Here is a 27,586-nt window from a genome sequence, read left to right as displayed (position 1 = left end):
GTTTTCTGTTTAGGCTAGCAAGAAGCACGATCCACCGGTCGTGGACGGTGCGGTGATTGTTCCATGTGTTCGCAAGTCGTCAGTTTGGAAAGTGGCGCCGTTACGGCCACCACGAGGTGTTTTATGTTCGGTTTACTATGTGACACTGCGCTTTAAGCCGCGGCTAAAGTGGCTAACCACGAGAGCTAAACATGACTCAAAATGTCGCACGTGAAGAATACTTTCATTTCATTTGGTGGTCGACCGTGTGGAGAGGAGTGACCAGTCCTGCGTGTCAGTTTTGCCCTGTCATTGTAAGTCCTTTTTAATTGAAATTTGAGTCATTGTTGTGTTGTGTTTAGATTTTAAGTTGTGGTTTTTTTCCCCCAACCACCGCCTCATTTGCCTCCTTTTTATTTTATTTTTATTTCATTTATTTATTTTTACATCTTTTATACAATGCTTTACATTTCATTTTTTTTAATACACCCTATAAAATTACAAAAAGAAAAAACATACACCTGACCTTTTTATTTATTATTTCTGTGCGTTTTGTGAAGTCTTGCTGCCACAATAATCCTGTCCAATGATCGATCAATCAGTCAACCCAATGGATCTGAAATGTATTCCATCTGGCAGAGTTGCGACATGCATACATTTGCCTTTTAAATCTAAAGAAAGCATTGAATACAGGTCTGCTTTGTTTAGTCTGGGTCCTGAGGCGCACACATCACGGTAGTGACGCAAACCCAAATCCCCTGCTGCTGTCTCTGGGGCGCAGGGGGTTGCAGGTGAGAATCTCCTGCCAAATTTCCCCAGCCTGAGCGCTCGTTTGCATATGCAGATGTTAATTACCGCTGGAGCTTGTACGGGCCAATCGGCAGGCGGATGGAACAGCTTGTGTGTCTCCCCACCATCACCACCACCACCATCACCACCACCACCACCACAGGTCGCCGTTTCCACAGTTACTTCCCTCCGTTGATAATAAAGATAATCACCTCCGATTTCCTTCATGGCTCATTTTCTCTGGCTTCGCTTCTGAAAGGCCAGAGCGCCGCTGTCTGATTTTGCGCACTGAGCGCTTATCTGCACACCGTGGGTTTTTTTTTTTTTTTTTTTTTAGGCGGGGAGGCGGGAGGCCAAGTCGACGCACCACCTGCCACGGCAGAGGGGACGCATTCGTTCGGTCGGGGTCTCGGATATGGAGCGGTAATGAGTGTGAGATTATCCATCCGGTATGGTGTAATTGTGGTTGCGGAGGTCGGGGTGGGTTGAGGCAGGTGGGGATAAAGGCTTGGAGATGAGAGTAAGGTCAGATGAGATGAGATCAGGTGACGGTTGTTATCACATGGTGGAGCGACGGGCTCGGACTGGGCCATTGAGCTCGAATGAAAGCAGGTTGGCCGCAACCTTGAAACGAAGACACGTTCCAGCCAATCGATAGATGCTATCCGTCAGTAGATTTCCAGAATAGTTTGGTCGCAGCCTCACGTGGAGCTTAAATGTGCACGAGACGTATTTAATTCGGATGTTGGAAAGGAAGAGAATCCCACTCTGCTTTCATCTGTTTTCTCCCATAATCTCTTGTCGTTAAACATGCCCCGCTGCTCCCTGCGTGAAACCCCCGTCGATGCCTCTTAAAAAAACGAGCCATTTGTCGCGCGCCAACACAATGGATCGCCACCCGCCTCCTCCTTTTTCTTCTCCCTCCATCCGTCCTGGAGCACCCTCCGATCCATATTGTCCAGACGGGAACGTGCCTCGGATAGCAAGGGGCCGCACTTTTGCCGCACTTCTTTGAGAATTATTTAAGGCTCAGGAGTTTCTGTGAAATGAATATTTGATGTGGAGGACCTGAGCGTCTCCCAATGAGCCCAAAGCAACACTTCAGAGAACAACTGGGGTGAGGTGTATGGATTCCTGCTTCACACACACACACACACACACACACACACACACCTTGTCTACTCACTTTCGCTCTACCTCAGAACACGGCAGACGTTTAATGATCGCTTACGGACTGTAAAGGCAGCAAGCCTGTCTGCTTTTTACATGCCTGTTGTCTTGGGTCTTTTTTCTTACCGGCTGACCACAGTTTTCCTTTACATTTAATGTTTGGTCTGGTTTTTTTTTGCATTTTGCATTTTGCATTTGCTCCTATGTTGTTTCCTTTCACTGTGCGTTGCATTTTCATATTTTCCATTATCCACCCACGCATGTGCATTAACATGTTTTTGACAGAAAGATGGCTCAGAGGGGATCTCGTAAGTTTTATTTTTACGGCCACAAGAGGGCAGAGTTGAGCCACTCAGAAATCTCCCTCCTCTGCATGGCAGATGGAGGGTGCTGTGGAGAAGACTTGTCCTGCAGTGCCATCTCATGGTTTCCTGTGCGAACACGTTGACCTTGTGGATGTGCATTTTCACTGAACAAATCCCAAAGGGTTCTGGTTTTGAAAACATACCTTATTATAAATCATGCCGTCTGATTGAACACTTTGATTTGAACTTTGCTGGATTTCGCAGAGACCTTGACGTCTCTGTGTAACAGTTTTGCAGAGTGTTATAAGAATTACTGTCTTGTGCAAAACGCACACTCAAGCTGCCAAAGACTTGACTCATGCGAACGTTCTCCAGAGATGAATCAAATGCATGCATGTAATGAGATCCATGTGTGTAACCAGCGCACTGATTAACTGGACCCAAGGACCCTATTTGGCTTTGTTCTTGGAGACCACATACATGACTATGAATTTCTAACGACTACTGCTGTGAGCATTGCTCTTACAGACACTCACCTGTTCACTGTCATCACAAACAGGAGCCTTGCAGTTTCTTTACTTTGCTCATGCGTGGCCAAGCGATGGGCCAGAAGCGGTAAAAGCGTTGCACTCTTATTTGCGTCATGAAATAAATTATCCGAGTTGTGTAACGAGACGGAGCAAACACATCATTACGGTATAATACTCGGTATAATTGGAAAATTCTGATTCAACACAAAAATATGCAGCTCTCAACCGTGACCAGTTTGACATGCACGTTGTTGTTTTCAGTGCCTTTCTTGTATTGTCCTCAAGTTGTCTTCTGCGACAGCATGCCAGTGCATTTGCAATGTGAACATTTGGATTAGGCATTAAAACCTGCGCTGTTGTGAATTGAACTCTCCAAACCAGCCAAGATGCTCCCTAACCTTCACTATCGCCTCAACCTTGAACAGAAATTACTTCAAGATGTCCTCTGACTGAACCGCCCAATCAGAATCAATTAGAGTTAGCTGCGGGCCTGCAGAGTTTGCCCTTTAAAAAAAAAAAAAAGAAGGAAGACGCACAAAAGGAACCCAGAGGGACGGAGATGGAGGCACAGAGAAGGAGGATGTGTGCGAGCGTTTTCCTCAGAGCTCGGGTTTTCCCAAACACAAGTGTTGCTACGTACGTTGGCTCGCCACGCCACATGAAATTCTGCACAATCGTGTGCTCGCCAAAAAGAAGAAGAAGAAAAAAAATCGCACACAGCCAATGTGCCTGCATGCTTTACGCAAAGGGCTGGGTCTGCAGCGACCTGGGGATTTATTTTATGAACAATAGGAGTGGACTTCCTCCAGAGGGGAGTGCTAAAGAACAACATCTGTATGGCATCAAGTCAGTGGAGAGAATGAAGGAGATTTAAAGGAGGGAGGAGTAGCAGGAGGAGGATTTTTGGCTTTTGGCTTTGCAGTGGTGTTGGAAAGCACGTCAACACTGAGCTCTAAATCAATTAAGCCGGCTAGTAAGGCGCATAACTGGTTGAAAACAGAAAATGGTTATTTATCCCTCTCTCTCTCCAGATTTTGAAGAGACTGCTTTAGGTTACGACCACGGGATGTATTCTGACATTTTTCTATTTCTAAAATCTTGTTTACAAGAGACATTCTTTCCCAGAGCGTGATGTAATAAGTCAAGAGGAGGCCCCTTTGTTATGCTAACCGTTTGCTTTCGTCCTTCTCAGGCAGGACTTGTCAGTGGTATTGAGATAATGGGTTTAGTGACATCATGTCCTGACATCTGTCTCGGTACATTCGGATTTCATCCCTCCCTCATTTGCTCAGGGTAAGAGATAGGCCACTGCATCAATTCTCCAGGGTGTTCAGCGGAGGTCCGACCGTTGCCTTTCACTTCAACATCACCCCCAATTCTATCTTCCTGTGTTGCTCTTCTCTCTCGGATTCCGACACTCAACTGTGTCCATCTCATTTCACACGTTCTTGTGTAACAGCTGCAGGAGGAAGGAAGTGCGCCAAGAAGCGGGCCGCAGAAAGGTCAAAGGTGAATATAAATGCATTTCCGTGTTTGGCTTTGGTTTGGGTCGAGGTCATCGCCGGGTCTGTCTGCACACGTTTGGACATGCAGGACAGGGTGAGCGGCCGCTCGCTGTGACTCCCGATGCAGAGGGAGAATGGGAGGAAACGGAAGATGAATTTGGATGTCGGCTGCTGGGATGTGGGTAGGGCAACAGGAAGCAGAAGGAAGATTGAAGCCAATCGCACCGCGTGGAGACCCATCTTCGCTGTCACCACGCAGAGCTTGTGGTTTTTTCTTGTTTCCTCCATTTCATTGGTCAAACCGTTAATGGTGTCCTTGGGGAACGTCTCTCCCAACTGCATTCATCTTCCTATTTACAATCAGAGTTAATGTGGCGCGCCAGACAGAACATTTCCCAACATTTTGTTTGGTTGTTTTTGTTTTATTTTGTTTTTCTCATATCTACTTTGAAACAAAACAAGTTGGAGGTGTCCTGCCAAAGAGCCAGTGTGTGAAATTTAGCATTAGCAGCGCTGAAGCATATTGCAAATAATGCAAATCCTGAGTAGCTGCTGCTGTGTGAAATAAAATGTGTCATTAGTGACTGAAAACATTGTCAGTTGCTTCTGTTCAGCTCCATGCCAATAGAATCCATTTAAATGTTACATGTAGGGCCTTTAATGCGAAGAACAACATTGGATGTACATCACTGTCCCATGGCTGGTTTCTATATGCTGCTGTGCTTGATTATTAAACTCTCGCTAAAGCCACTTTGGATTCAAGCGAGAAGACGTTGTCCCATGGGACGGCTCTTCTTTAGTTGTGAATATGAATCAAATGGTGATAAAACTGCCACTCTTGCAGCAGTCTGAGTAGTCTTGCAGCAGCATCCTGTTTTCTTCTTTCTCTAGGGGCTGTGAGTGGCAGCTAGCAGCAGTTGCTAGCTGTGAGTGGCAGCTAGCAGCAGTTGCTTCCTGGTTTCGTCACAACCACAAGGAAGCTGGTTGGTTATGGATTTTAGTGGATTTGAATGTGAAAAAAAATATGTTGAGCAAAGGAGTGCGCCCTGGCGCACACTGAAAGGAGTTTAGCGGAGGGCTCGTCCGGCTGAGTATCTTGTGGTTGTTGATGAAGAAGAGAAAGAAGAGAAGACTCAAGCTGTGAAGTCAAACCCAGTTTACTTGCTGGTGGAGGTTTGATGCCAAAACATGTCAAAGTGTGTTTCTGAACAGTCATCTGACATCTAACTGAGAAAGCCTTGCCTCGCAATTTTAACGTTTGATTTTTTTTTCTGTCAGTTTGACCAGAAATTTTGGAGTTCAAGTTTGAACCACTGCTGTATTTTTTTTTTTTTATGTATAAAGGAGGCCATTAAGTCCTCAAAGGAACCAGGCATTGGCCTGGGGCCTCTCTGTGTGGAGTTTGCATGTTCTCCCTGTGTCATGTGTGGGTTCTCTTTGAGTTCTCCAGCTTCCCACCACAGTCCAAAAACATGGATGTGCATATGAGTTTAATTGGAAACTCTAAACTGCCCATAGATGCAAATACAAGCGGGAATAGCTGTCTGTCTTTCTGGCCCTATGATTAACTAGTGACTTGTCTGAGGTGTGACCCGTCTTCACCCCAAGACAGCTTTGACACGCTCCTAATGACCCTGAGTGCAGGATCTTCAGTGGGCACTAGATAATGAATTAATGTATTGTTTGGGTTTGAAAAAAATCTCTTCTTTTTTTAAGCCACAAGACAGAACAAGGCAGCGGCAGGATAGCACTTGCGGCGATGAGACGGATGAGGGTAATAAATAAGGCGTCCAAGGTCTAATATTGGAAACAACAGCAGCTCCACCCTCTCAACCTCTCAGTCTTCACAAATGCATGCATTTTAGCAAAGCACTGGCTTTTAATTGAACAAATAATACTCTCATTCAGGCTTGCTGGCCTCTGCAGTCACATGGCAGTCACGCTTCAGCATCTGCTTCGTCGAGTTGGCACTGAGATTCACCAAACACCAAACCCCAGAGAAGGTCCCCGGGGGTCAGATCCTCCGCCACCATGCGGTGATCCTCGTGATGTTGTGACAGCGAGACCTCCCTACCCCCCACAGACGCTTTGTGTATCTCGACCAAAATAAAGGGAAAGGGAGAATAAAATACGCAAATCAAACTCGGCTAATCTGGACTGGCCAGCTGTAAACAGTCACATGCTTTTCATTCAAAAAGCGGTAATTGTACTCTGAAAACAAATATCCTGCCAGAGCAGTTCAAACGGGGATGTTAGAAAAACATTTTTATGTGTCAAGATATTTACAAGAATTATTATTAATTTTCCTCTTTGGCCCGCTGCGGAGAAGTTGAATGTCCTGATAATGGGAGCAGTTTAATTGGGGCTTGGATGATGGGTTGGATTGGATTGGGCTATTTCTGTGTCATTTGTTTCCCATTAGTTACCCATCTGCCAACCCCACCCATTTTCTATCACTGTTCATCCTGCACTCAAGCTCACCACATTCTACTCCAGCTAGTCAGAGGTCCCACAGGATTTAGACTGTGAAGGTTCTCAGTCGTCCGGGTCATCTTAATGTAGAAGGTTAAGTTGAGGCAACTGGACTCGTTTTTATAACCTTTCAAAGGAAAACCAGTCCAGTTGCCTCAACTTAACCTTTCTACCTTCCCACAGCAAAGCCACACGGAGATCAGCTCTACTGTCACTGCTCACAGAAAGTTAACTCTGTGACCATGTGAAAGGAGGGTTAGGTAGGAGCATAAAATGTAAATCTATTCATCTCACAAAACAAACGCGGCGGTGGCTTTACTGCAGCCAAACAAATGTTGGTGTCAATCATTTTTCCATGCATCCTTTTTGTTGGGTGTCGACTTGATGTCTGCATATCCAAATGTGAACAGCATGAGGAAGGGGACTGTTTACATATAGTTTGTCATTGTACCAATCACCAGTCACATCTATTCATCATCATCCACTCGACTAATGTTCAGCAATAAGTACTGAAACACTCTGCCGGACACGTCTTTATTAAAGTGGAGAGAAGGTCAGATTAAGTTTGCGTGTACAGGTGCATTTACAGTGCATTGTGAAATGTCACTGAAATGTTAATATCCTGAACTTTTTGTGAGTGTAGTGTCATCCAGCGGTTATGCTATTGAATTTATTCAACAGGACTTTGGGCAAGAAACTGTGGCAGTTAATCTACTGAGGGTAAAGTGTCCTTGCACTTCCTGAGTTATGAGGGAAATAAAAAAATAAAATTACCCCATGACAAGGAAAAAAAAAAGTTATTGATTTCTTATTTTTGTTAATCACGGGTGGCAATGTCAGTAGCGAAGAAAACTTGAGGACATTGCGACTGATGTAACACTGTTGTCATACTTCATACGTTTTTACTCTTCACAACCCCAACGGCCAGTTGTTACTGCGTTTTATTGTTTGTATGCATATATTCTATTTAGGTCCAAAATGTGTGTGTCTGTTCTTGTCATTTTCCTTGAACTTTTAGGTATTTAAATCCCTGTGGACTCTGAAGTTGAACCCCTCTTATTTTTTGAACCATCCTCAATAAACTGAATAACTTTGGATTATTATTATTATTATTTTACTTGGATGCAGTTTGTGTCAGGAAACCGCATCATCCAATGAAAAACCTACGTAAAATCCAACACACAAATCAGTGAGTGCGATGGCCATAGATTATTCACTGCAGAAACACATGAAAGGGAAATCTGAACAGAAGAGGTTTAATTAGTGAAAACAGATTTTTTTTTTTTTTTTTTTTTTCTGTGTGTATTAGAACATACGTTGAGGAGAACATTGAAAAGTACTCCGGTCTTAAACATGAACCTTATCGTTCCCACAGAGCAGCTCGGTGCTGCCTCGGTTCCGACACAGATGGTTACAGTGTTTGACAAGAAAGTCTCCAGGTGGTCCTCCAGTACCAGGCAGTGGCTTCCAGATGTGGTCAGCCTGCATGAGTAGAGCAGCACATCTTGAACTGCACATGTACAGTTATACAAAACAAAAAACAAAAAAACAGCATCATACACCCTACGATTCCAAAGCCCGACCCTCTGGCTGGCCAGGATGTCGCACATGCTTTGTCCATGATATCAACACTTCTAAAGGCGTGTTACACTGCTGTTTCAAGGGGGGAAAAAGGCATGCACAGCATATGGACTCTTGAGCAGCACAGCAGATGAGTCACTGAGGGGAGTTCTCATCTGGCCAGGGAAACACCAGGCTCAAGCCTTTGCACATGACGTGTTGAGGTTTTACAGAACAAGCGGGAGGGAGGCACACTTCCTGGTCACCAGGTGCATCTCCAGAAGAAGCTGGAGCTCACGTTGAAGCTCCCCTGTCACACCCTGTGATTACTCCATCTTTATTTCTCATCCTGGGATACAGTGGAGGAGCCGTGCACGACTGTTCATCCCAAAAAAACAATGTAGCTCTCTGCAAGATAGAATATTTACCCCTCTGTTTACAGCCTCCAAAGAAAAGCAGTCTGTTTCAGCTTCCCGCTAGACCTGCTACTTCGATGGACCTTCCATCTGTATCTGGAAAGAAAAACAACTGCAACAATTAGGGGCCTAGGGCTCGACAGCGTTTGTGACCTCATAAAGGGATACAGTTATCAGAGCTGCAATTTCTCCACACGCTCTCTAAAAGGCGGAGCTTGAAGAAGAAATTAAGGTTGAACTTTTCTCATTTCTGGCTGTTGCATCAACCTTTTAACCAATACCAATTCTTTGTGGATGCACCGAGATCGATACCAGTATCAGGTATCTGTACTGATACCAGGGTTGAGTGCTCTATTCATACTCCTAAAATATATGCTGATACCACAGCAGCGATACCAATTGTGTATGTGTGTATACAACAATTTTTCAAGAGTTCGTAACTGCGGTGAAATTTGTGACAGCTGCCCATGTTCTAAAAACAAGCTGAGGAATGTTGTTCAAATGACTGAACATCTGTGGAAAAATAAAAAAAAAAGTAATGAAAGTAATTCTATAACTCAGTATCAGCATCGGTGAGTAGTGAACTGCAAGTACTCTTACTTTACTCGTGCTGTTAAACAGTGGTGTTGGTGCGTCCCCACTTTTAAACTTTTGACTCATTTGCACTGAACCCAACACGAGGAAACGCAACGGTGCCTGGCCAACGTGTGTGTGTGTGTGTGTGTGTGTGTGTGTGTGTGTGTGTGTGTGTCAGGAAAGAAGGCGGCGACGCTGGTTCGTTGGGGGACAGAAGGCAGTCGGGGGGGAAAAGGGGGTGTGGACGGAGCCGACAGAGGGCGGGAGGGGACCGTCGGAGCGGAGCCGTTATAAAGAGCAGCGGAACACAAGCCAGGCTTTATCCTGCTTGTCTGTCCCGCTCACTCCAGACCTCACAGGAAACTCCCAACTCCCCCCCTCAGGCCCCCCACCACCACCTCTGACCACACTTTCTCACTCTCACACGCAGTCCCACCGGCTGGCTGAGTCTCACCAGAGAGGATGGCGGCGTCCCTGCGGAGAATGAATGGGCCCTGGAGAAGGATGGCCGGAGTCCTGGTGCTCTGCGCTCTCTTGCTCAGCAGTAAGTACCTCCCGTCGCGTTGACTGCATGCAGTTGAAAACACTGCCAGTGATCCCTGCTGCCTCCTTTTTACACGCGCTCTGTCCACGCAGCCTGCTAGGTGTTGGATGATGATGTGCGTGGAGGGAAAAAAAAAAAAAGTTCTTTCCGCTTGTCCCCTTTGTTTCTGTCTCCAAGAGTCTGTATGTTTAACAGTGGTTCAAGAAAATGCACTGAGTGTGTTTACATGAGGTGCAGCTTTGACAAACTGGTCTGCTGGGTCGGCTTTGATGTGTTCTGCCACGAGGTTTTTTCGCGCACATGCAGAAAGGGCACGGCTAGCGGTGGGGCTGCAGCTGCAGACACAAAGGGGGTCTGCACGGCAGTGGGAACTTGCCGGTGGTAATTATCCTGCTTTACATTATGCAACGCTTCTGGCGGGACCGCGTCGGGAATATTGAAAAGAAAAATGTTACAGCCTCAAGATGTAGAAAAATGCAATTTTCAAAGCTGCAAGTAAAGTAAGAAATGGAAACGTTTGATCCTCTGCTCTACTGCCCGAGTGCGACTTTGTTTTGTGTGTCTGTACATGTAGTGTGTGTGTGTGTGTGTGTGTGTGTGTGTGTGTGTGTGTGTGTGTGTGTGTGTGTGTGTGTGTGTGTGTGTCTAACTGGGCAGTCCAGCTGTAGATCAGTCTGAGGCCGGGTGCTAATTGCAGGGTGAGGTATGGAGGCTTGGATGCTGCCGCCGGCTCGCTGGGAAATTTATTTTTTTGAAGCTCGGCGAAACAACTCGTGCAGAGCCATTAGGACATCATGTCTGTATACACAGAGAGGCCTGTTTGACGTCACATGGGGGAAGAAGGAGTGACCCGAGCAGATGAAAAAAATCATCTCGGCAAGTCTATAAAAAGGGAAAAGATCATGAGATGGCGGGTCGTGTTTTCGCAGTTTAGCGAGAGAGAAAAAATAAAAAAGGCGTCCACTCTGCATCAGCAGCCCAGCAGATGGTAATTAGATTGACTTTGAAATGTAATTACTGTGGGTGCTCCACACCAGCAAATTAAAGCCACTACGCAGGGCCGAAAATGATCAAACAGTTTTAAACAAGCCGTGTTTTTTATTGTTTTGTCGTCACAACTGGAACTCTGTTTTTTCACAAAGAGCTTATTCCCCAACCCAAGCCGTAGTTTAATCCTAACCAACTTCAAAATCTTCACTCTTGGGGACACGGTGAGGTGAGGTTCAACAGGAATAAGGAGTGTGTGTGAGCTAGCAAGTGCAGGACTTCACAGCTGCAGCACGTGCTGTCCTGGTCGGGGCCACGCTGGTCTCTTTACAGTTCAGCCTTCAGCGAGAAGCCTCTGAATTCTTCCTGGTGACAGCGTCACAAGGATGATGTTCTCCTCGCTGTCCTCGCTCCTGCCACATCTGTCGGCATTGCTCGCATCGCGCCGACCTGCTACAAACCGGGGTCCAGCTGGCATTGCGGTGTGAATTTCCAGAGGTGTGGTGACATGGAGCTCCGTAAACAAAGACAAGAAGGGAAAAAGGGCAGTGGGCAGTGCCTTTGTTAACTGGACGCTGCAGTTTTCTGCCTTGTGTGTGTGGATCACTTGCACGCTCCTGCTGCTATTTCTGATTTTGTTTTGATACATATTTGGGAGCCGTCGGCCACATCAACATCACAAGAGACACAAGTGTCCTTATGTTGAAGCCTCTGACAATATATACGACTATGCAGCCTCAACAGCGCAAGGGTCAGACGTCCGCAGTGACGTCCTTCAAAGAGGCTTCACGCCTCATTACTGGTCCAGCCGGCAACAACTGAAGATTCTTTGTCAAGTCGCTCGTCTCTTGGTGTCACGTCAAATGTGTCTCTGCAGATTTTAATCACTGCCGGATCACATCTGGCGACAGTGGCGTCTCAAAGCCCCATGACCGCAAAATGGGCAAAGCATCATATCAGAGAGAGGAAAAGAACTTCTCCTCGCTTGTTGTACTAATGTTCCATCTCTGTTTCTCTGACACAAAACACCGCAACACAAACTCGCGCCTCTGAAACACATCACCGTGGCGTTTTATACGTAATAAAATATTAATGGAAAAAAAAAAAAAATCCAAATCTGGGCTCGGTTGAAGGGGGCGTGCGGCCCTGCCAAATAAATGTTGTAATGGCGCACTGTAGGCTGCGGCTGACATCACTGAGGAGGAGTAATTAGTTCCATTTGAGGATCCCAACTGGCTCGATTTTCTCTTCGAAGCTTCAGAGACAGGAGGGCGGGGCACGAGAGGAGAAGGATTCTTCTGATCCCTTCTGCTCACCTGCGATCCTGTCGTGCACCGGGGGCCCAGTCACCCTCCAACTCCCGCAAGAAACGCTTTTTAGTTTACGCTCGCGCTGCCGAGGGGCTGTCGCCTGGAGGTTATGCAGGCGTGCAACTATGCAGCGCTGAGGCGGGCTTGTGCAGTAGCGTCAGATGATGTCATTAAACGCCTCTTGAAGTCTGTTGTGAGCTCCCTCGCTGCCTCCCGCCCTCCCCCCGCCCTCCCTCACTCCAGATTTTTTGGGGGAATACCGCAGCTTTAAATCAACCCCGTGAACGAGGCGGCGAGAAAAAACAAATCTTCTTGATCATTCCAGCTTGTCTCCTGCAATGACTGTTTCTGCTGCGAAGTCGGAGCCCGCGGCCGAGCGGAATGAACTGTGACAGCGGCTGTTAGGAAAGATATTTGCTGGCGGTTGGATTCCAGATCTTTAATGCGCGACGTCTCTCTCTCTCTGTACGTTCGCGTGCAGGAAAAACCGTCGGCTCTCTTGCAGCTGCACGGGCAACAGTTAGCGTCTCGTGCAAGTTGTGAGTGCCAGCGCGGGATAAAGAGAGTCGATGCCGAGGAACAAAGAGAGTCCGAAAGAAGACCGCCGGTCAAGACCGCGGTTCTGACTTTACCATTGTTCCAAACCCTGTTTCCCACAGTGCCGCCTCTCCCTGCCAACACAAACATGGGGCAGAATATTGCCCCTCTGCTTCTTTCTCATGGCCCTGAGTTATTGAGCAGCATTCTTTGGGTCGCACATTGTGATGCTGGAGTTTTTGGATTCACGTCATTTGCTGGAGGGCGTGGGCCTTTTTATGTAAGTGTTGGCTGATAGTGGTCTTATGTCAGGCTGAGGTGTGTGTGTGTGTGTGTGTGTGTGTGTGTGTGTGTGTGTGTGTGTGTGTCCACCAGAGTCCACCCATAGTTATGGCCAAGGGGCCATGTGAGCTCACAGTGTAATTAAACCTGGAAGCCTGCGTTCTGTCAAACTGCCAATTTAGCCCGGCGATTGCTGCAGTCAGTGAGACAGCCGGGTCGGCGCGGTGCAGCTGAAATCACTCAACTGCCTCTAACTAGCGCCGCCTGTCATCATTGACCCTCTTGTTCCGCCGTCCACCAGCCCTCAATCACTGTAACTCGAGTGGCGTTTGCCGTCGTGCCCCCCCGACCCCACCCACCCCCGCTTCTAAATGATCTTGGTTTTGCGGTGACTCTTCCCCAAAGAAAAACATATTAGCGATAAGGAAAACCGGCCCTTGCTCAGCTAAACGATCATCCGGGGGAAAAGGGGGCGTCGCTCGGACAAACAGATCGTCTAGCAACAATATTTACCGAGCGAAACGCTCCTAATGAAAACCAGTCGCCGGCGTTCGCGTTCAAATCTTCCCTTTCCAATTACGGGCTGCTCCGCCAAGCGTATTGTTCCATGTTCCCCCGGCACCCCGCTGCAATTTTACAGCTGTTGATTTTTTTACCAGCGTGAAGGAGAAAAGAAAGGCAGCACTCTCCTCTGGTCTCCACCACTCGTCAGCCCAGAGAAGTTTTTGGCGGCAAAACCCGGCACTGAGGCGAGAGAGAGACTCCAGGCGCGCATCGCACCTCGACTCTGAAGTCGTCTCAGCCAATGAGCTGCTCCGGGGTCGTGGTGCGACATTACAAAACAAGCTTTCTCTTTCACCACAGGTGAAAACGAAGGCATCAGCTGCAGCGAGATTTCATTTGCTGTGCCCTTTACATCAAATAAATGATCTGAACGTGCTGTACAGTGGATAAGAGCATTTAGTAGGGGTCAAGAAATAATAGCGATGTAGCAACAGGCTTTTTCAAATGATTGGAAAGCAATTGGCGCTACTGGTTCACAGTGTATGGAGGACAAAGCAGGTAGGCAGTCTTATGAAGGGCTTTGCTGTTTACTCCACACTTAATGAGCCCCGGACTGAAGCCTTTTTGACTGCCAGAGTAATTGCCCCTGGTAATTAATGCTGGTTAAAAGCCTGTACTGAAGCCCAACTTTATACTTGCTAATTGAAAACACAAGGCTGCGCCCCCTGGGCTGCTCCGGGACGCAGCGTCCTGATGTCGGACACCGTATACGAGTAAATTCTTAGCAGGGTTTTTTGTTGTTGTTTTCAACTGACAGAATTGCATCAGATTATTGTCATTACCTCCTCAGCCTTCTCCTCCTCCCACTCCGGCTCCTCGGCTCGTCTGAGAGTTTGCCGGCTGCAGGTTTTGCTTTTACAACTTCTGCCCACACAGTTTGTGTAAAAACAGCAGCTGGAATCGTTCCATGTACATCTGCCGCTGCGGTGCGGCGGCGGCGGCGGCGGCGGCTCCGACGCACTGGAGAGCAGATACTACTGCTGCCGAGCCTCTGAAGCAGCTGCTGTTTCTAATCCCATAAAAGAATGGACAGGCTGTTTAGGAAACACTGGTTTAAGGTTTCAATGCTCGACTCAAATTGTTTTTATCAGCAAGTCAGGAGGTGAGCAGTTGCAGCTGCTTATTGTTACCTTCTCATCAGTTGGTGTTATTCAGAGGTGGGACGTAACCAATTACAAACCCTTGAGATGTAGATTTTTCAGGCATCAGTGCGACCTTTTTAATTTTGCTCCCTGCATTTGTAAACAGATGTCCTCACTTTCTGCTAATGACATTAGTAAAAACACGATTGTACTTTGTGTTTAAAAAAAAAAAAAAACACAAATACTGTTCAAAGTAATGAACTTTTGATTTATTACAGCTGTTGTTGCTAAAAAGCAAACATTTTTTTTACACAAGTATTCATACTCTTACAAAATTATAGAATGTGAATACTATTGCCACCTCTGGTTTCATTTCATGGACATACTGTGCACCAAGCTGGCCTCCTGAGCGGAATGACCACATCCCACCACAGCTTTCCAGAGAGCAGCCGCCACCTGATGAGGGTTAATGGTGATGTAATTCCAGCCCAGGAGTGTGTTGGTGGTGCAGTGTGCCTGCACCTCCAGGTCAGTGTGTGTTATCTGTAGCCTCCAGCCTGTTAACCTCAGCAGCTTAGGGAGGTCACGGCAGTCTGTGGCGGCCACATCCTGCCCTCGGATGTGCATGGATAACATTCCACAAACCTGTTGCTAATTCCACTCTTTTTTTTTTTTCAAAACTATCTCATGTTTAGTTTGAAAACACGAGGGGTTTGGGCAGGGCGTAAAAGTCAACTGTGGCCACCAGTCTGCTCAGAAACAAAAATAGTTCTCATGTTGCTTGGAGTGAGTTCCTCCTGAGAATGTTTTAATTACTTGTTTGTCACCAGTGTAGGGACAGTAATAAATTTTACTTGTTTGCTTTTTCTCTTACATTTGTTCTGTTATGAATTGTCATGAGACAGTGGATGCCATTGCCTGGAGAAGGAGTGAATACAGGTACTCTTGTTTCAGCCCGTGTGAAAAAAAGGTTTGCGCTTCACCTCGTGTTTGAAAAGAACTAAACGTGTACTTTATATAATAGCTTTTTACCAGAAAATAATCACACGTTCATAGTTTGACCGCAAAATTCCCTTTTAATAAGCTTCATTTCAGAATTTTCCACTTTATAGACAACATTTAAAATGAAGTTGTGCATACATTTGTAGTTCTTAAATGTCGAAATTAACTGACAAGTCAAGTTGAATTATAAACAAATCCAAGGTTTGTTTTTCCATCTTTGCTGCACGTTGAGTGTGTCTAGCCTGAGAATATTTCCCAGTCCCGGAATTCCCTCGAGGACCTGAAAGGCTGAAAGAATTCCTGACTGAAGCTGAAGTGGCATTTTTTTTCCTCCCTGCTGTGGAATGAAACAAACGAAGCGAGCGCAGGCTGTGTCTCTTCTGTGGACATCTGGAGGGAGGCAGAGGGTCGGGATGATAAACAGGAGGAGGGCGTGGTGCACCCAGACAGTCGAGGTGTCGTCTCCTAGGTCTGGGCCGGGTCAGATGCGCCTTCCAAGATTTGAGAACCTGGTCCCCTGAAGGGATGATGTCACAGGATTCGTGGCTCTCTGAAGGTGCACCACATATGCAGGGAGGAAGGAGCCTGCCGCAGCTGCTGTCTGCCCCGGCCTTCCACTCCCAACACACATCTGATGTGCGGCAGAATTTCTGTGGCTGTGGAGGTTAAAGGTAATGATGGCCTCAATGCACGCTGCACATCAAAGGCAGACCAGAAGAGACCTTCAATGTATTTTTGATTTGGTCACACGCTGCAGCTACTTTAAAGATCCATTGACTGAAATTTGTCTTTTTTATTGAAGACCCTGGGTATTTATATTAAAGCTTAATATACAGACCTCCTTCCCAGTTCATTAATATATAAGAATATACACAGAGCAAGGGTCTGTCCCAGTTATCTGCCATCTTGCAACGCTATATTTTTAAGGAAACCTGGTGTGGACAATCCAGCTGCCTGACAGCACGTTTCATATTTAGGGTGAACACTCACATCCACAAATAAACCAACAAAGAAGAGGTATCCAGAACACAGCGCTTGCAGGCCACCGTAATTCACTGGCAAGCTCGGGAGAGGGAGGGTAACACAGTCGGTCTTAAGTGAAAGAGCGCTGCAAACTTGAAATGATGTTGCTGTTTCTTCTTAAAAATCTCCAAAAACGACACTCGTCACCTTCAAGTGTGATAGCATATCGGCCAGTCAGTGGCTGATGCCTGCATTCAGGATCCTCAGCGAGATCACCACACACAGACACCAACAACGAAACAAAAAACGGCCGGCGGTGGCTGCTCAGTCTGAGTCACGGTCCCCAGTTCAAGTCCAACTACAACGTGTGGACCAGTATGTGAAGAGGTGCCAGTTAGTGGTGAGCTTCAGGGCACTGCCAAGGTGCCCAGGAGCAAGGCATCAAAGCCCTCACTGATCCGGGGCGCACCCAGCCTGTGAGCGCTCTCACCATGGCGTCGCTCCGGCGCACACAGGTTGTGTTTACGCGCGTGTGCGCCAGATCTGTTTGCATGAAAAACAATAACAGAGCGTAAAAATGTAATTTCCCCTTGTGTGAATCAGTAAAGCGTGTTTTCGTTCTGTCTCCCAGTCCAGTACGGAAATCAGGCCAACAGTCATAGAATCAGTGACGTACGAAATATTGTTTTGGCGCCTGCGGCAACGGGGAAGTATACGATAGTAGAGAGAGAGAGAGAGCAAACTGAATATTGCAGCGCACTGCAGGAGTAAAGGGTAAAGATGTGTGACTATGACTATTATGTCTAACTTTTGAATATGAATGCTTCTCAGAAAATATTTCACGTTGAAGTTGTGCACCGTGTGTGTGTGTGTGTGTGTGTGTGTGTCCATTCCTTTCCTTTTCCCCTGCTGTGCACGTTCTATTGCTCTGTTACTGAGGGTTTTGTAAGTGTTCAAGAGGGAGCTGGAAAACATTATTGTAATGAGTGATAATAAAAAATAAAAAGACACAGGCTCCCTTCTGCCCTATCAGATCCATTTGAGGCTCACACTAAATCCAACATCTGGATCATCTAATCTCTGCTTAAGTGCTACATAAAGTTTTTTTTTTATGTGATTGCATTGTATTTAGTCATCTAAGGAGCACTTCTTCTCTATCTTCGTTTTTACTGTGGATAACATTGTAGACTGGAATTTCTCTTTAATAGCCGAGTCGTCTTCTCTTTGGTAAAAGATCAACCGCAGTCATTTTTTTTGGAATTGTTGACCGTCCACCAAAAGTATTTTTAAAATGCTCTATTTATTCACCTGGTATGTAACTAACTTCAATAGTGGCCGATGTATTCCATTTAAGGTGAAGTGAGTCAGGTTCAAATGAGGAGCAGCAGCTCAGTGGCTGGAAGTATTCCCAGCAGCACGTCAACGATAGCAACAGTTGCCCCTGTAAGTTTTTACAGAGTGGAGGCATTTTAACTTGGAAAGCCGACTCCACAATGCATCGACTGTTTGCTGCTGGATTGTTTGCCCCGTGCTCTCTAATAGTTGCTGTTTTTAAGTCCAAACCACAGGCAGAAAGAAAACAAAACACAGCAATTGAGCTGCCATTCGCCATTAAGGTTTGCATCGGATATTTCATTTAAACTGCAGTTGTTTTTATTATTGTGCGACGAAAGAGGTTAAGCGGGAATGAACACGCTGAAAATACTCATATCGCCCCCTAGTGTGGGGGAGGTGGACGCGTTTCTGTCAATAATTCGATTTTCTCAGCTGCATGTACACTGGGACAAGGAGAGAAGTCTGATTCAACGAGAAAACCAAATTATGAGCTTAGTCCGATTACGCTGTGCCTGTAAACGTAGTTAGTGCTGGTCAAGGATACTTGGCCTGAAATTCAAATATCACCCATTTTCTGCACCATCTTGTCAATGCAGACTCTGGAGGGACCCTGTAATAAGAAGAAGTATAAGAAAATGTTGAATTAAATTTCACGAGTGTTTGTGACGTCGCGCTCCCACTGACCTTGTTTGTGGAATTTGTACACGCAGCTCTGGTCAGGAGGCTACAGTGGAGACTCAGTTAGTAAAGAGGATGTGAATGAGAGTGTGAGAGAATAAAAGGTTCTAGTTAACAGTTCTAATGAACACACCAGCTGAATCCAAAAGCTCTTAACTGGAGGCTCGAATAGAAGAGGTTAAATATAATGATTTATATGCACATACGCTTTTGACAGCCAGCTTTGGGCAATGTTCAGCCAGTCAACAGCAAAAGGCAAAACAAAGCAGTCTGTCAGAGGGAGCTCTCTGCTGCAAAGCCTGCATGGTCTCCAGACAATTTGGAAGTCATTCCAAAGTTCAAGTGTTTATAGGATCACAAACAAGTATTATACATAAGTCTCAGCTAATTTAGATAAATGTGTCTGGTGTTAAAATAATTGTAGTGGTCCACCAAACACGTTTTGCCATGATTGCAAATGTTGGTGGTTGGATGTTTGCACTCTGTTGGTTCTCCTCTAAGGAATACTGACGAGTTTAGGAATAATGGTAAAAAGAAGTGGAGGGTTACTGCTGTACTTGTTGGACTTCAAGTCTTTGTGGAGTTGAGCTTTCACTTAGGAAGGACTCCCCAATCCCCAATTGTCCTACAAGGTCTCAGCTGAAGTGGTGGAATCTCTGAAGGGCAGTTTAACGGCATCATGTTGCTGGTTAGAAAAACAAATATTTATCGACAATAATATTAATAGAACACCAGTAAAAGGACAATTCAGGCTGTGAAACCAACAACGAAGAGGGTCGGTTGGGCTTCAAAAATAAGTATTTTCTTAACCTTTTAAAGCCAGAGAGGTTTCAGTACCTCCAAGTCCCAAGTCCATTACAGAAACAGGATAGCTCCCTGAGGATGGGTATGTTGTCAAGAGGTCATAACCTCTTCACCCAACTGTTTATTTGCATTGCTTGCAGCCCATATGTAAGCGTTAATTAAGTTGCACACTTGAGAACTCATTCTAAATGGGTTTGGAACTTTGCTGAGCGTAAGGTTACACTGAACAAGTCCAGCCCTTCAAACCCAACTCAGAAAGTGAGACTTATGGCACGATCTCAACTATACCTTCCAAAAATACCAAAATGTCTTTTTTTGTGTTCAAGACGGTGTCACGGTCAAAGACTGGTGTCACATTTAGCTCTGATTAGGGTGGAGACTAAATACTGATGAAAGTGTCATTAACATAGAGAGAAATTATTATTGTAGCTTTGCAGTTATTTCCAACATAAGGAGAACTTTTTTCCTTCCTGAAAATGAAGGATGTTTTTTTTTAATTAGGAATTAGGATCTCTAGAGCCTTCCTCTGTGAATATGGTGGTGAATGGTATAAAGGTAAAGTTGGACTTTGGGTTGAACTAGCCCTTTAGGGAGGCCCACTCATATACTCAAAAATGTGAAATTTGTCGGCCAAACCCTAAATGTTGAGTACCAAGCAACCAAATGTAATCGGTAGGACTCGGGGATTGAACCTGCAACCTGTCAGTCTCAGGATGGACACTTGGCTATTGAGCTTATAGTTCAACACTTACATCATGCACAGTGAAACCAGGAAGGGTCAGCTATCCATTCTGGTTATATGTCGGTTTCAGTCTGTCTCTAATATTCCTTGTTTTTGTCTTACAGTTTACAATGTCTTCCAAATCAGATAAATCGATCTCAAAGTGTTTCCCTGGGAATGCATGATGATCATAACAAACTGTTCCTTGCCTGCAGATGATGTGACGTGTCAAGAGGCGGATGCTACAGATGCACCAGCGTCCGATCCAGTTTCCGACGCTGGAAATGCTGGCGACACCAGTGGTAGGGGTTCTCCGCTACGGCCGAAGCCTAATTGTTACTAGCAACACTATCATGCAATAACAAGTCAAAGACCTTAATGCACTGTATGATGCCATTGTCGCTGTGTTGTGCCCTCAGCAACCAGTGCTGCTGGCACCGGTGCAGCTCCAGCCGCCACTGACGCCACTGGTGTAGGTGCCGACCCAACCGCTGCAGCCGGAGGCGATTCTGCCCCATCGGCTCTTCCTGCCGACTCTATTTCGTCATTTACAGTTGTTGGCGACCAGGACGGAGGTGCCTCAGGGACCATTGCCGCACCCACTGACAAAGGGGACGTAGCTGTGCCAGCTGAAGTTCCCGATAACTCCCCGAACGTTCAAGTAGTGGTGGTGAGTAAGCTGCAGGTATTATGTTCACGTGGTGCTTTTCAGATTTTTTTCGGATTTTGAACATCTAAATGTTCTGATGTTTGATTTTAACCACACAAATTTGAGATGAACATCGCAGACACGCCCCTTTACCAGCCCATTATTACATGACTGAAATGTTTTCAACTGCATGTAGCTTCAATAAACATTTTGCTGATCTACTGCTTCCTATTCCTGCAGCCTGAAGTGACTTGTGTTGGACAGGACGACCTCTCGAGAAAAGATCAAGTGCTGGTTCAGGTGGACACAGCAGATTGCGTAAGATCTTCCTTCTCACTGTAAAAGTAGAAAACTGATTTACGGTTTCCATCCACCACAACCACGGCTGCACCCTGCTGCCATCTATGTGTCTTTCAGCCGGCAGTAAGGGACCTTCCTCTTTTGCCTGCCAACAGGCAGTATTGCAGCCGTTGAGATTTTGGCATGCCATGTTTAAGACCACACTGACACATGAAGAGAAAGCCGAGCCAGATGCCAGAGATTGCATTATCTGGCCCTCTACACCTTAGACCCACAGGAAGTGGCTTAGTCCACTAAGAGGAAGAAGATTAATGTGTTTTAACGAGTCACAGTTGGAAATATGGATCTGATAAAGGCGGATCTTTTCTTCATTCCTTTTTCTGACATTCCTCGAGCGTCATAAATCTTAAGACTGTGTTCCTCGCGAGGAGGAGGGGGAGGGGGCGGTGAGGTGGTGGGCGTAGATCTGTTTCCTCCACTGCTCTGGGGAACTTACAACGAAAGGAGAAATAGTAAGGGTGTGGTGTTGTCACCATGATTGTGAAACGCCCCCAAAAAACCTTAAAAGTCAAATATTTGGTACGATTTTACAGAGTGGATTTCTGTGCTCTGAAAGTCTTAATTTGCTTTGCAGTTGTTAGAATCAGCAGCGGGTATTTATAACATGAAAGAAGACAAAAATAAAATTAAAGAATAAAAGTTGATTATTTGACGTAATAGACGCGTAGATCAGAGCTAAATCTAGAATTGCAGTGATGAAAGCCTTCGTCATGGATGTTACAATATTTTGACATTTGATGACTGCTCTCCTTTCTCTTGAACCACACAAAGCATGCACCGCTTGCACAAGACAGCTGTGCGCCTTCGCCTGTACTGCACAGCACAGTGCCAGAATCCTCTGCCAGATTAGAATTTTTTTCAAAATGAAAAAAAAAAACGTCTTTTGGTGCGTGGCATGAGATGCCTGCAGTCTGCCATTAATGGAAGAAATTCAATAAAAAGTGACAGTGCTGTGAAGTAGTGGAAAATCAGAGAGGCCTTTTGTAACCAATGTGAAGGAACAGCACGTCTGATATGATGATGAGAACATTTGTTTGAATGTGTTTGTCGAAGTGCACGCCACGCGCAACTCGCCAGAACAGGACAGAGCAGCAGCAGCAAGTCGCACAGAGTGGTGGAGGCGGCTCCACAGATTCCACAGACCTGGGTGTTACTGTAGTGAGCAGCTGCGGGCCCACTCCCTGCTAACTGAGGATTCAAGAGGGCTTGTTCACAGTGGTCCTCTGGGAGCAGCGAGAGCTGTCTGGACCACATTACTGAAAATGAAGAGCGTTCCCAAGTCGCAGAGCCTGCGCTTGAGCAACAAGCTGACGTCAGAGTTCTGGGTTAAGGTGTGGGGGGGAAACGAGGTGTGACGTCTTTCGGTCCATTTCGCTGCATTTTGTTTCAACAACCCACTAAAGTGTCTGGGTGTGTACGTGATGGTCCGCAGCTAAAACTGAAGGGCTTGCATGTACAGTAATTGTTGTTTCTGAACAATCTTTCAAATAGTTCAAAAATACGTATTGGAAATGTTAAAAAAAAAAAATAAATACTTCCCCTTGAATTCTTTAATCGGGATGTTGCGTTGATCAAACTATGACAACGGCTTAACAGGTGAACCGCAGTAGTGTGTGATTGAAATCGGCTGGAAGGAGAAAAGAAACGCACAAAGTCATTTTGTCTCTGCAAAGTTTTTTTTTTTAAAAACAAATTGTTTCTTTTTAGGAGGAGTCCAAACGCCTCATTCAGGATTCTCCTGCAGCCTGGTGTGAGACACCAAACTGCCATCTGCTGCTTCATCAAAGTGGCAACAAACTGTTGGTTTCCAGTGATGACGGTGAGCATGGAAATCCATTCAGATGCAACGATGCACCCGCACGTGCACATTCTTGCCCTTTTGTGTTGCAGCAAAACAAATGAGGACTGATGTTATGAAATATTTTGTGTTCCTACAGCAACACTGACCACGATGAATGAGATCCTCCACAGTAAGCAAATCAAAGACAAGGTGAGAGAACACTGGACGCTTGCATGGAAGGATGAAACAAAACACAATAATACTTACTACAAACTTTTTTATCAATAATCTGATAAAAATGTTAAAATGCTTTAAAAAAAAAATAACCAGTTGATCTTGAACAAAATAAATCTTCTGAGTCGTGATTGGTGACCTGCATGTTATTTGTTTTGTTTTTAACCAAAACCATATCTCCTTTGCTTTGCAGCTGACTAAAGCGCCGGCCTCGACGTCCTCTGGATCCTCTGTTTTTGTGGGAATTCTTGTGTCCGGCCTAATCGCCGCCATTGCACTCACTGTGGGATACTTCAAATGTCAGCGCCGATCTGACCCAAAGGGAGTGAGACTGGTAAACACGGCTTTTACGGTCACAGTAAACTGTCACTGATAGTTGGTTCTTTTTTTAATGTAGAGTACATCATTATGAATATATTTATGCAAGTGTAAAATCCTACAGATATGGAGTAACAGTACATTTAGCCTTTTCATTGCAGCAAAAACTTTACAGTCCAAGATGTAGGTAGGAGGTTCTGACACCTCCTACCTGGTCATGTGATCAGAATTGTCTTCCCCCTCTAGTGTGTGTGGGCCTCTAAGGAGACGCACCAGAATGGATTCAGTATCACTCGGCAGATGGATTCTAGGGCAAAGTTCATGTTTTAATTCATCTAAAATCAAAACCACAATGTTTTCCTTCTTTCGGCAACTGTCGCTGCCAAGGTTTTAATTAGGGAATGTTGCTGGCAAGCAATCAGAGAGCGTGCAGAGAAAGGGAGAGTGCACACACCGCCACCACGCCCATTCATCGGCAGGCCTCACTGTTTCATCTGCCGACCAGACTCGGCTGTATCACATGACAGCGAAGCCGAGAGAGGATGCGTTTGTGTGCGTTCATGAGCAAAATGAGTTTGTTGTTGTGCATAAACGGTACTTTCATGTTGCTAAATCTCCAAGTCAAATACTGTCCAAAGAAGCAAAAACTACAATAATGTGTCTTTGACCTTCCAGAGAACTCCCAAGTCCCTTTGTGATGTCATAATGGACACAAGCACAAAAGCGTTGTGCCTGCACCTCCATCCAGGTGTTGGCTTGGTCCTCTGAGACCACCTTGTTTTATGTCCCCACACAAACATGTGGGAAAGACCACAAAGCACTACTTATAGCAAAAGACTGAAAAAACAGAGCTTTAGTGGGATTTTCATTTGGGGTTTTTCTCCCACTTTTTCTAAGCAGTACAAAGCTGCACCACCGGACTGAACAATAACTCTGCCTCTGAATTTGGAGATCAGACTTTCACATTTGTGCTTGGTTATTTCCTGCCTTCTCAAGTTTGTAACTTTAAACTTGTGCTGCACTTGCAGGCTGAGGAGGCCCATCCAGTAGATCAGGAGAACCAGGGCAACACTCTGGTCTCCGTGGCCCCTCTCAACCCTCCACCAGAGACTCCGGAGAAGCCCAGCGCCAACGGAGAGTCCCCGGAGGCAGCCAAGACCCAAGAGCCTCCTCCCACCAATGGCCACTCTACCACTGCCAACACTGCAGACACCGAGATGTGAAATAGTGGACAAATAAAACCCACAAAAACGACACACTCGACAACAACAAACACACACACACACACACACACACACACACAAATTCACATCCCCTTTCCTGAATCCAATCTTAGCCAACTGCGGAATTCACAGCAATGCGGTCATCAGGGACGAGCACCGTCTCCAACACCAACAACCCCGTTGCCACGGTCCCCGACACCGGCCTCCAACTCTGGCTGCCTCGACAAACATCAGGGAAACTGGTCTGAGGGCGACGATGACGTCGGCGATGATTGACAGCGGCGATGACGACGGCTCAGTCCCTGGGTTGTTGACGGCAGTCAGGCTGGGAACTGGAGATGGGGCAGTTTTTCGGGTGGGAAGAGAGGGAATTTTAGTATTTATGGGCACTGGTTCCCATGATGACTGCAGCCTCGGGAGTCACAACCACGTGCTGTCAACGCAATCCAGAGTCTCTGCGTGTCATCGGGTTTGGGGAGCTCCACCAACAACCGTCCCTTCAACTAATAAACACGACACGAGAACACACAAACGCAAGTGCTTATTGTAAAGCGAGAGCAAGAGAAAAATAAATCCCACTGCCTTGAAACCTGTTTACAGACTAGAATTCTCAGAGAGACGCTCAATTTGGCTGTTGAACGTGTTTGTCCCATTGTGTAATGGATCGACTCGTCTGCACGTGTGCTTTCAAATACTGCATTTACTTGCATCTGTACTGTGTATGAACTACATGTGGATACATGTTTCTGAGCTCGCTTGCTGTTTGGATGTGCTTGACGGCAAATGAACGGTTTTATCCTCATCGTAAAGACAGACGAGTCTGGTGGTGGATTAGACGCCAGCTATTGAACATGTACAACGTTTGACAAGAAAAGATTTGACAAAGTGATGACTCACCGAGTTGGTTCCTACCATTAGGCTGACATTAAAATCACAATTTTCTCGGAGAGGTGAAGCCACTAGGTATTCTACTATCTATCACTGCAGACTGTGGTGAAATTAATTGAAAAGCCAGCAGGATGTTTTTGTTGTCTGCTTGTTTTTACAGTGAGCTCATTTTGAGTGTGACTTGTAAAGCCACGCGTTATCCCATTCAGTGTTATTCTCTTTTCAATATACTGTATATGCTCTTTTCACTATCAGTATTCTATTGAGCAGTAATGTATAGTGTGGTGCCTTCTTTTGTACTGTTTCTATTGTTTGTATCTACATTTTCTATGTTCTTACATGCCAAAGGATTCACTTTCCTCATACTGTGCTAAAATGTTTGACTGTGTAGCATCTTTGAAAAATACAATGCGGGTCACATCAAACGAAGACACATGTTCACAGGCTAATTGTGTGAAAGAGGTAACTGCTTGGCAAAATAATCATCAATTAAAAAACAGATTTTTTTTTTTTTTACTCAAACAGAAACGGACAAATTGTTTAGATTTATAGATTAGATGCTTCCCACTGATTTCTCCCCAGCAACAGTTCTTAAAAGGTTCATCAGCAAACATTCCAACATGACCTTTTCATGTTACCAGTGTTTTTTATTGGATTCTGTGTGAAAAAATGCAATCCCAAAAATAAAGAAACTTTTTTTTTTACATGTCAACGCGTTCAACTTATTTTGTGTAAAACATAATGTGAAGTGGGAGAAACGTATGTACAGGCATACAGCACATCTGTGTGCTAAGGCAAACTGAATTTAAATCCCATGTTTCCTATAAGGTCGCGCAGCTGGTTTGCATAAGCAGTAGTAATGACATCACTTCACACTGTTTTGTCTTTCACAGTTTGGGTGGGGCTGCAAAAACATCCACCAGCTGTCTTCAGTAAACTGCACAGAGCAGGTCGAAGAGCACCAGTCATTTCAGAGTGATAGTTTTACCCACAATGATCCTGTCTCAATCCACTGCATGTGACATGGAGGTTAGTTTTCTCCTTCCCATTTACTCAGACACATCTCTGGTTTTATCACGAGACCATGCACCGTATGAACCCCCCCCCTCAAACACAAATGACTTGGAAAATATTTCCTTCAAGCTGCACGGAAGTTACGTCTCTCTCTAATTTCTTGTCAAAATATTACTATACTTAAAAAAAGTGATTAGACTATCGACAATCTGAGTAGCTATCTGTACCTTGCATGTTTAAAACACATCTTTTCTTGGATTATGTAAACAGCATGCATGACCTTTGCAGCCTTTAAAAATCATCATGTACCCTCAAACCAACAGAATTGACCTAAATGAGAAGACTATTCGGGACTGAGCCCCAGCGATAGACCAACTCTGGAACAGAGCAGGTCATCGCCAGGGTGAAGACCTCAGTTGAAATTCTCATGGTTTTTTTCTTCTTTCTTCTTAATATTGTTCTGCTGCCGGTTTCTGCCAAGATTTGACCTTGTGAACATGATAGAAAAACTCACCAAATTTGGCAAGCAGGTCCGAACTGGTCAAAATGTAATAAAATGAAGAGAAAATGGCAAAATTTGGCTCAATAACGCCCCCTACAGACACCTCAAAACTTAGAAACCACAGATTAAATCTTGCCACTTGCATAGTTTATAAGGTATAATATCAAGACACTGTGATGAACGAGCACCAAACTGATAACCAACTCATCTGCTCTTCCCTTGACTTCAGAAAGTCAGCGCCACCTTTGCCTTGTGGCCACCAGCCTCTTTAAAGAACAGCTGACCGCTAACCTTGAACGTAATTTATGTAGAAGTACTGTGCATTTTACTGTATGTGCACGTGTAGACAGACCAAAAAGCTCATATTAGTGTGAGTGTGAATATTCAGTTTCAATGGAAGTCAAACACTGAAAAGGCCTTACTGGTTTTTGTCATTGTTTTGACTTGGATGAGTATTAATGAAAGTAAGTAACATTTAAAAACAAATGTTCTCTTGATATTTTACAG

At 45.4% G+C, this 27,586-nt stretch overlaps 1 protein-coding gene across 2 annotated transcripts; it reads left to right on the top strand.

Moving 5' to 3' along the window:
* The first annotated feature begins 61 nt into the window (after positions 1 to 61).
* On the top strand, positions 62 to 26,267 carry cd34 (CD34 molecule). 2 transcript variants are annotated; one of them, XM_076041907.1, is made up of 9 exons: positions 62 to 293; positions 9,733 to 9,846; positions 20,327 to 20,413; positions 20,531 to 20,781; positions 21,001 to 21,078; positions 22,828 to 22,939; positions 23,058 to 23,110; positions 23,328 to 23,468; positions 24,481 to 26,267. In XM_076041907.1, the coding sequence occupies exons 2-9, from the start codon at positions 9,765 to 9,767 to the stop codon at positions 24,673 to 24,675; spliced, it is 999 nt and encodes a 332-aa protein (XP_075898022.1). In that variant the 5' UTR covers positions 62 to 293; positions 9,733 to 9,764; the 3' UTR covers positions 24,676 to 26,267. The 2 variants fall into 2 exon arrangements, with proteins under 2 accessions (XP_075898022.1, XP_075898023.1); XM_076041908.1 differs by lacking the exon at positions 62 to 293 and adding an exon at positions 4,146 to 4,282.
* The last annotated feature ends 1,319 nt before the right edge of the window (positions 26,268 to 27,586 follow it).

The sequence above is a fragment of the Nelusetta ayraudi genome, unplaced genomic scaffold (assembly GCF_046127955.1).
Source record: "Nelusetta ayraudi isolate G7.1 ecotype Tasmania unplaced genomic scaffold, CSIRO-AGI_Nayr_v1 ptg000070l, whole genome shotgun sequence".
Lineage (NCBI taxonomy): Eukaryota > Metazoa > Chordata > Actinopteri > Tetraodontiformes > Monacanthidae > Nelusetta > Nelusetta ayraudi.
The sequence above is the reverse complement of the archived record's forward strand: the minus strand, read 5'-3'. Positions and strand labels throughout refer to the sequence as shown.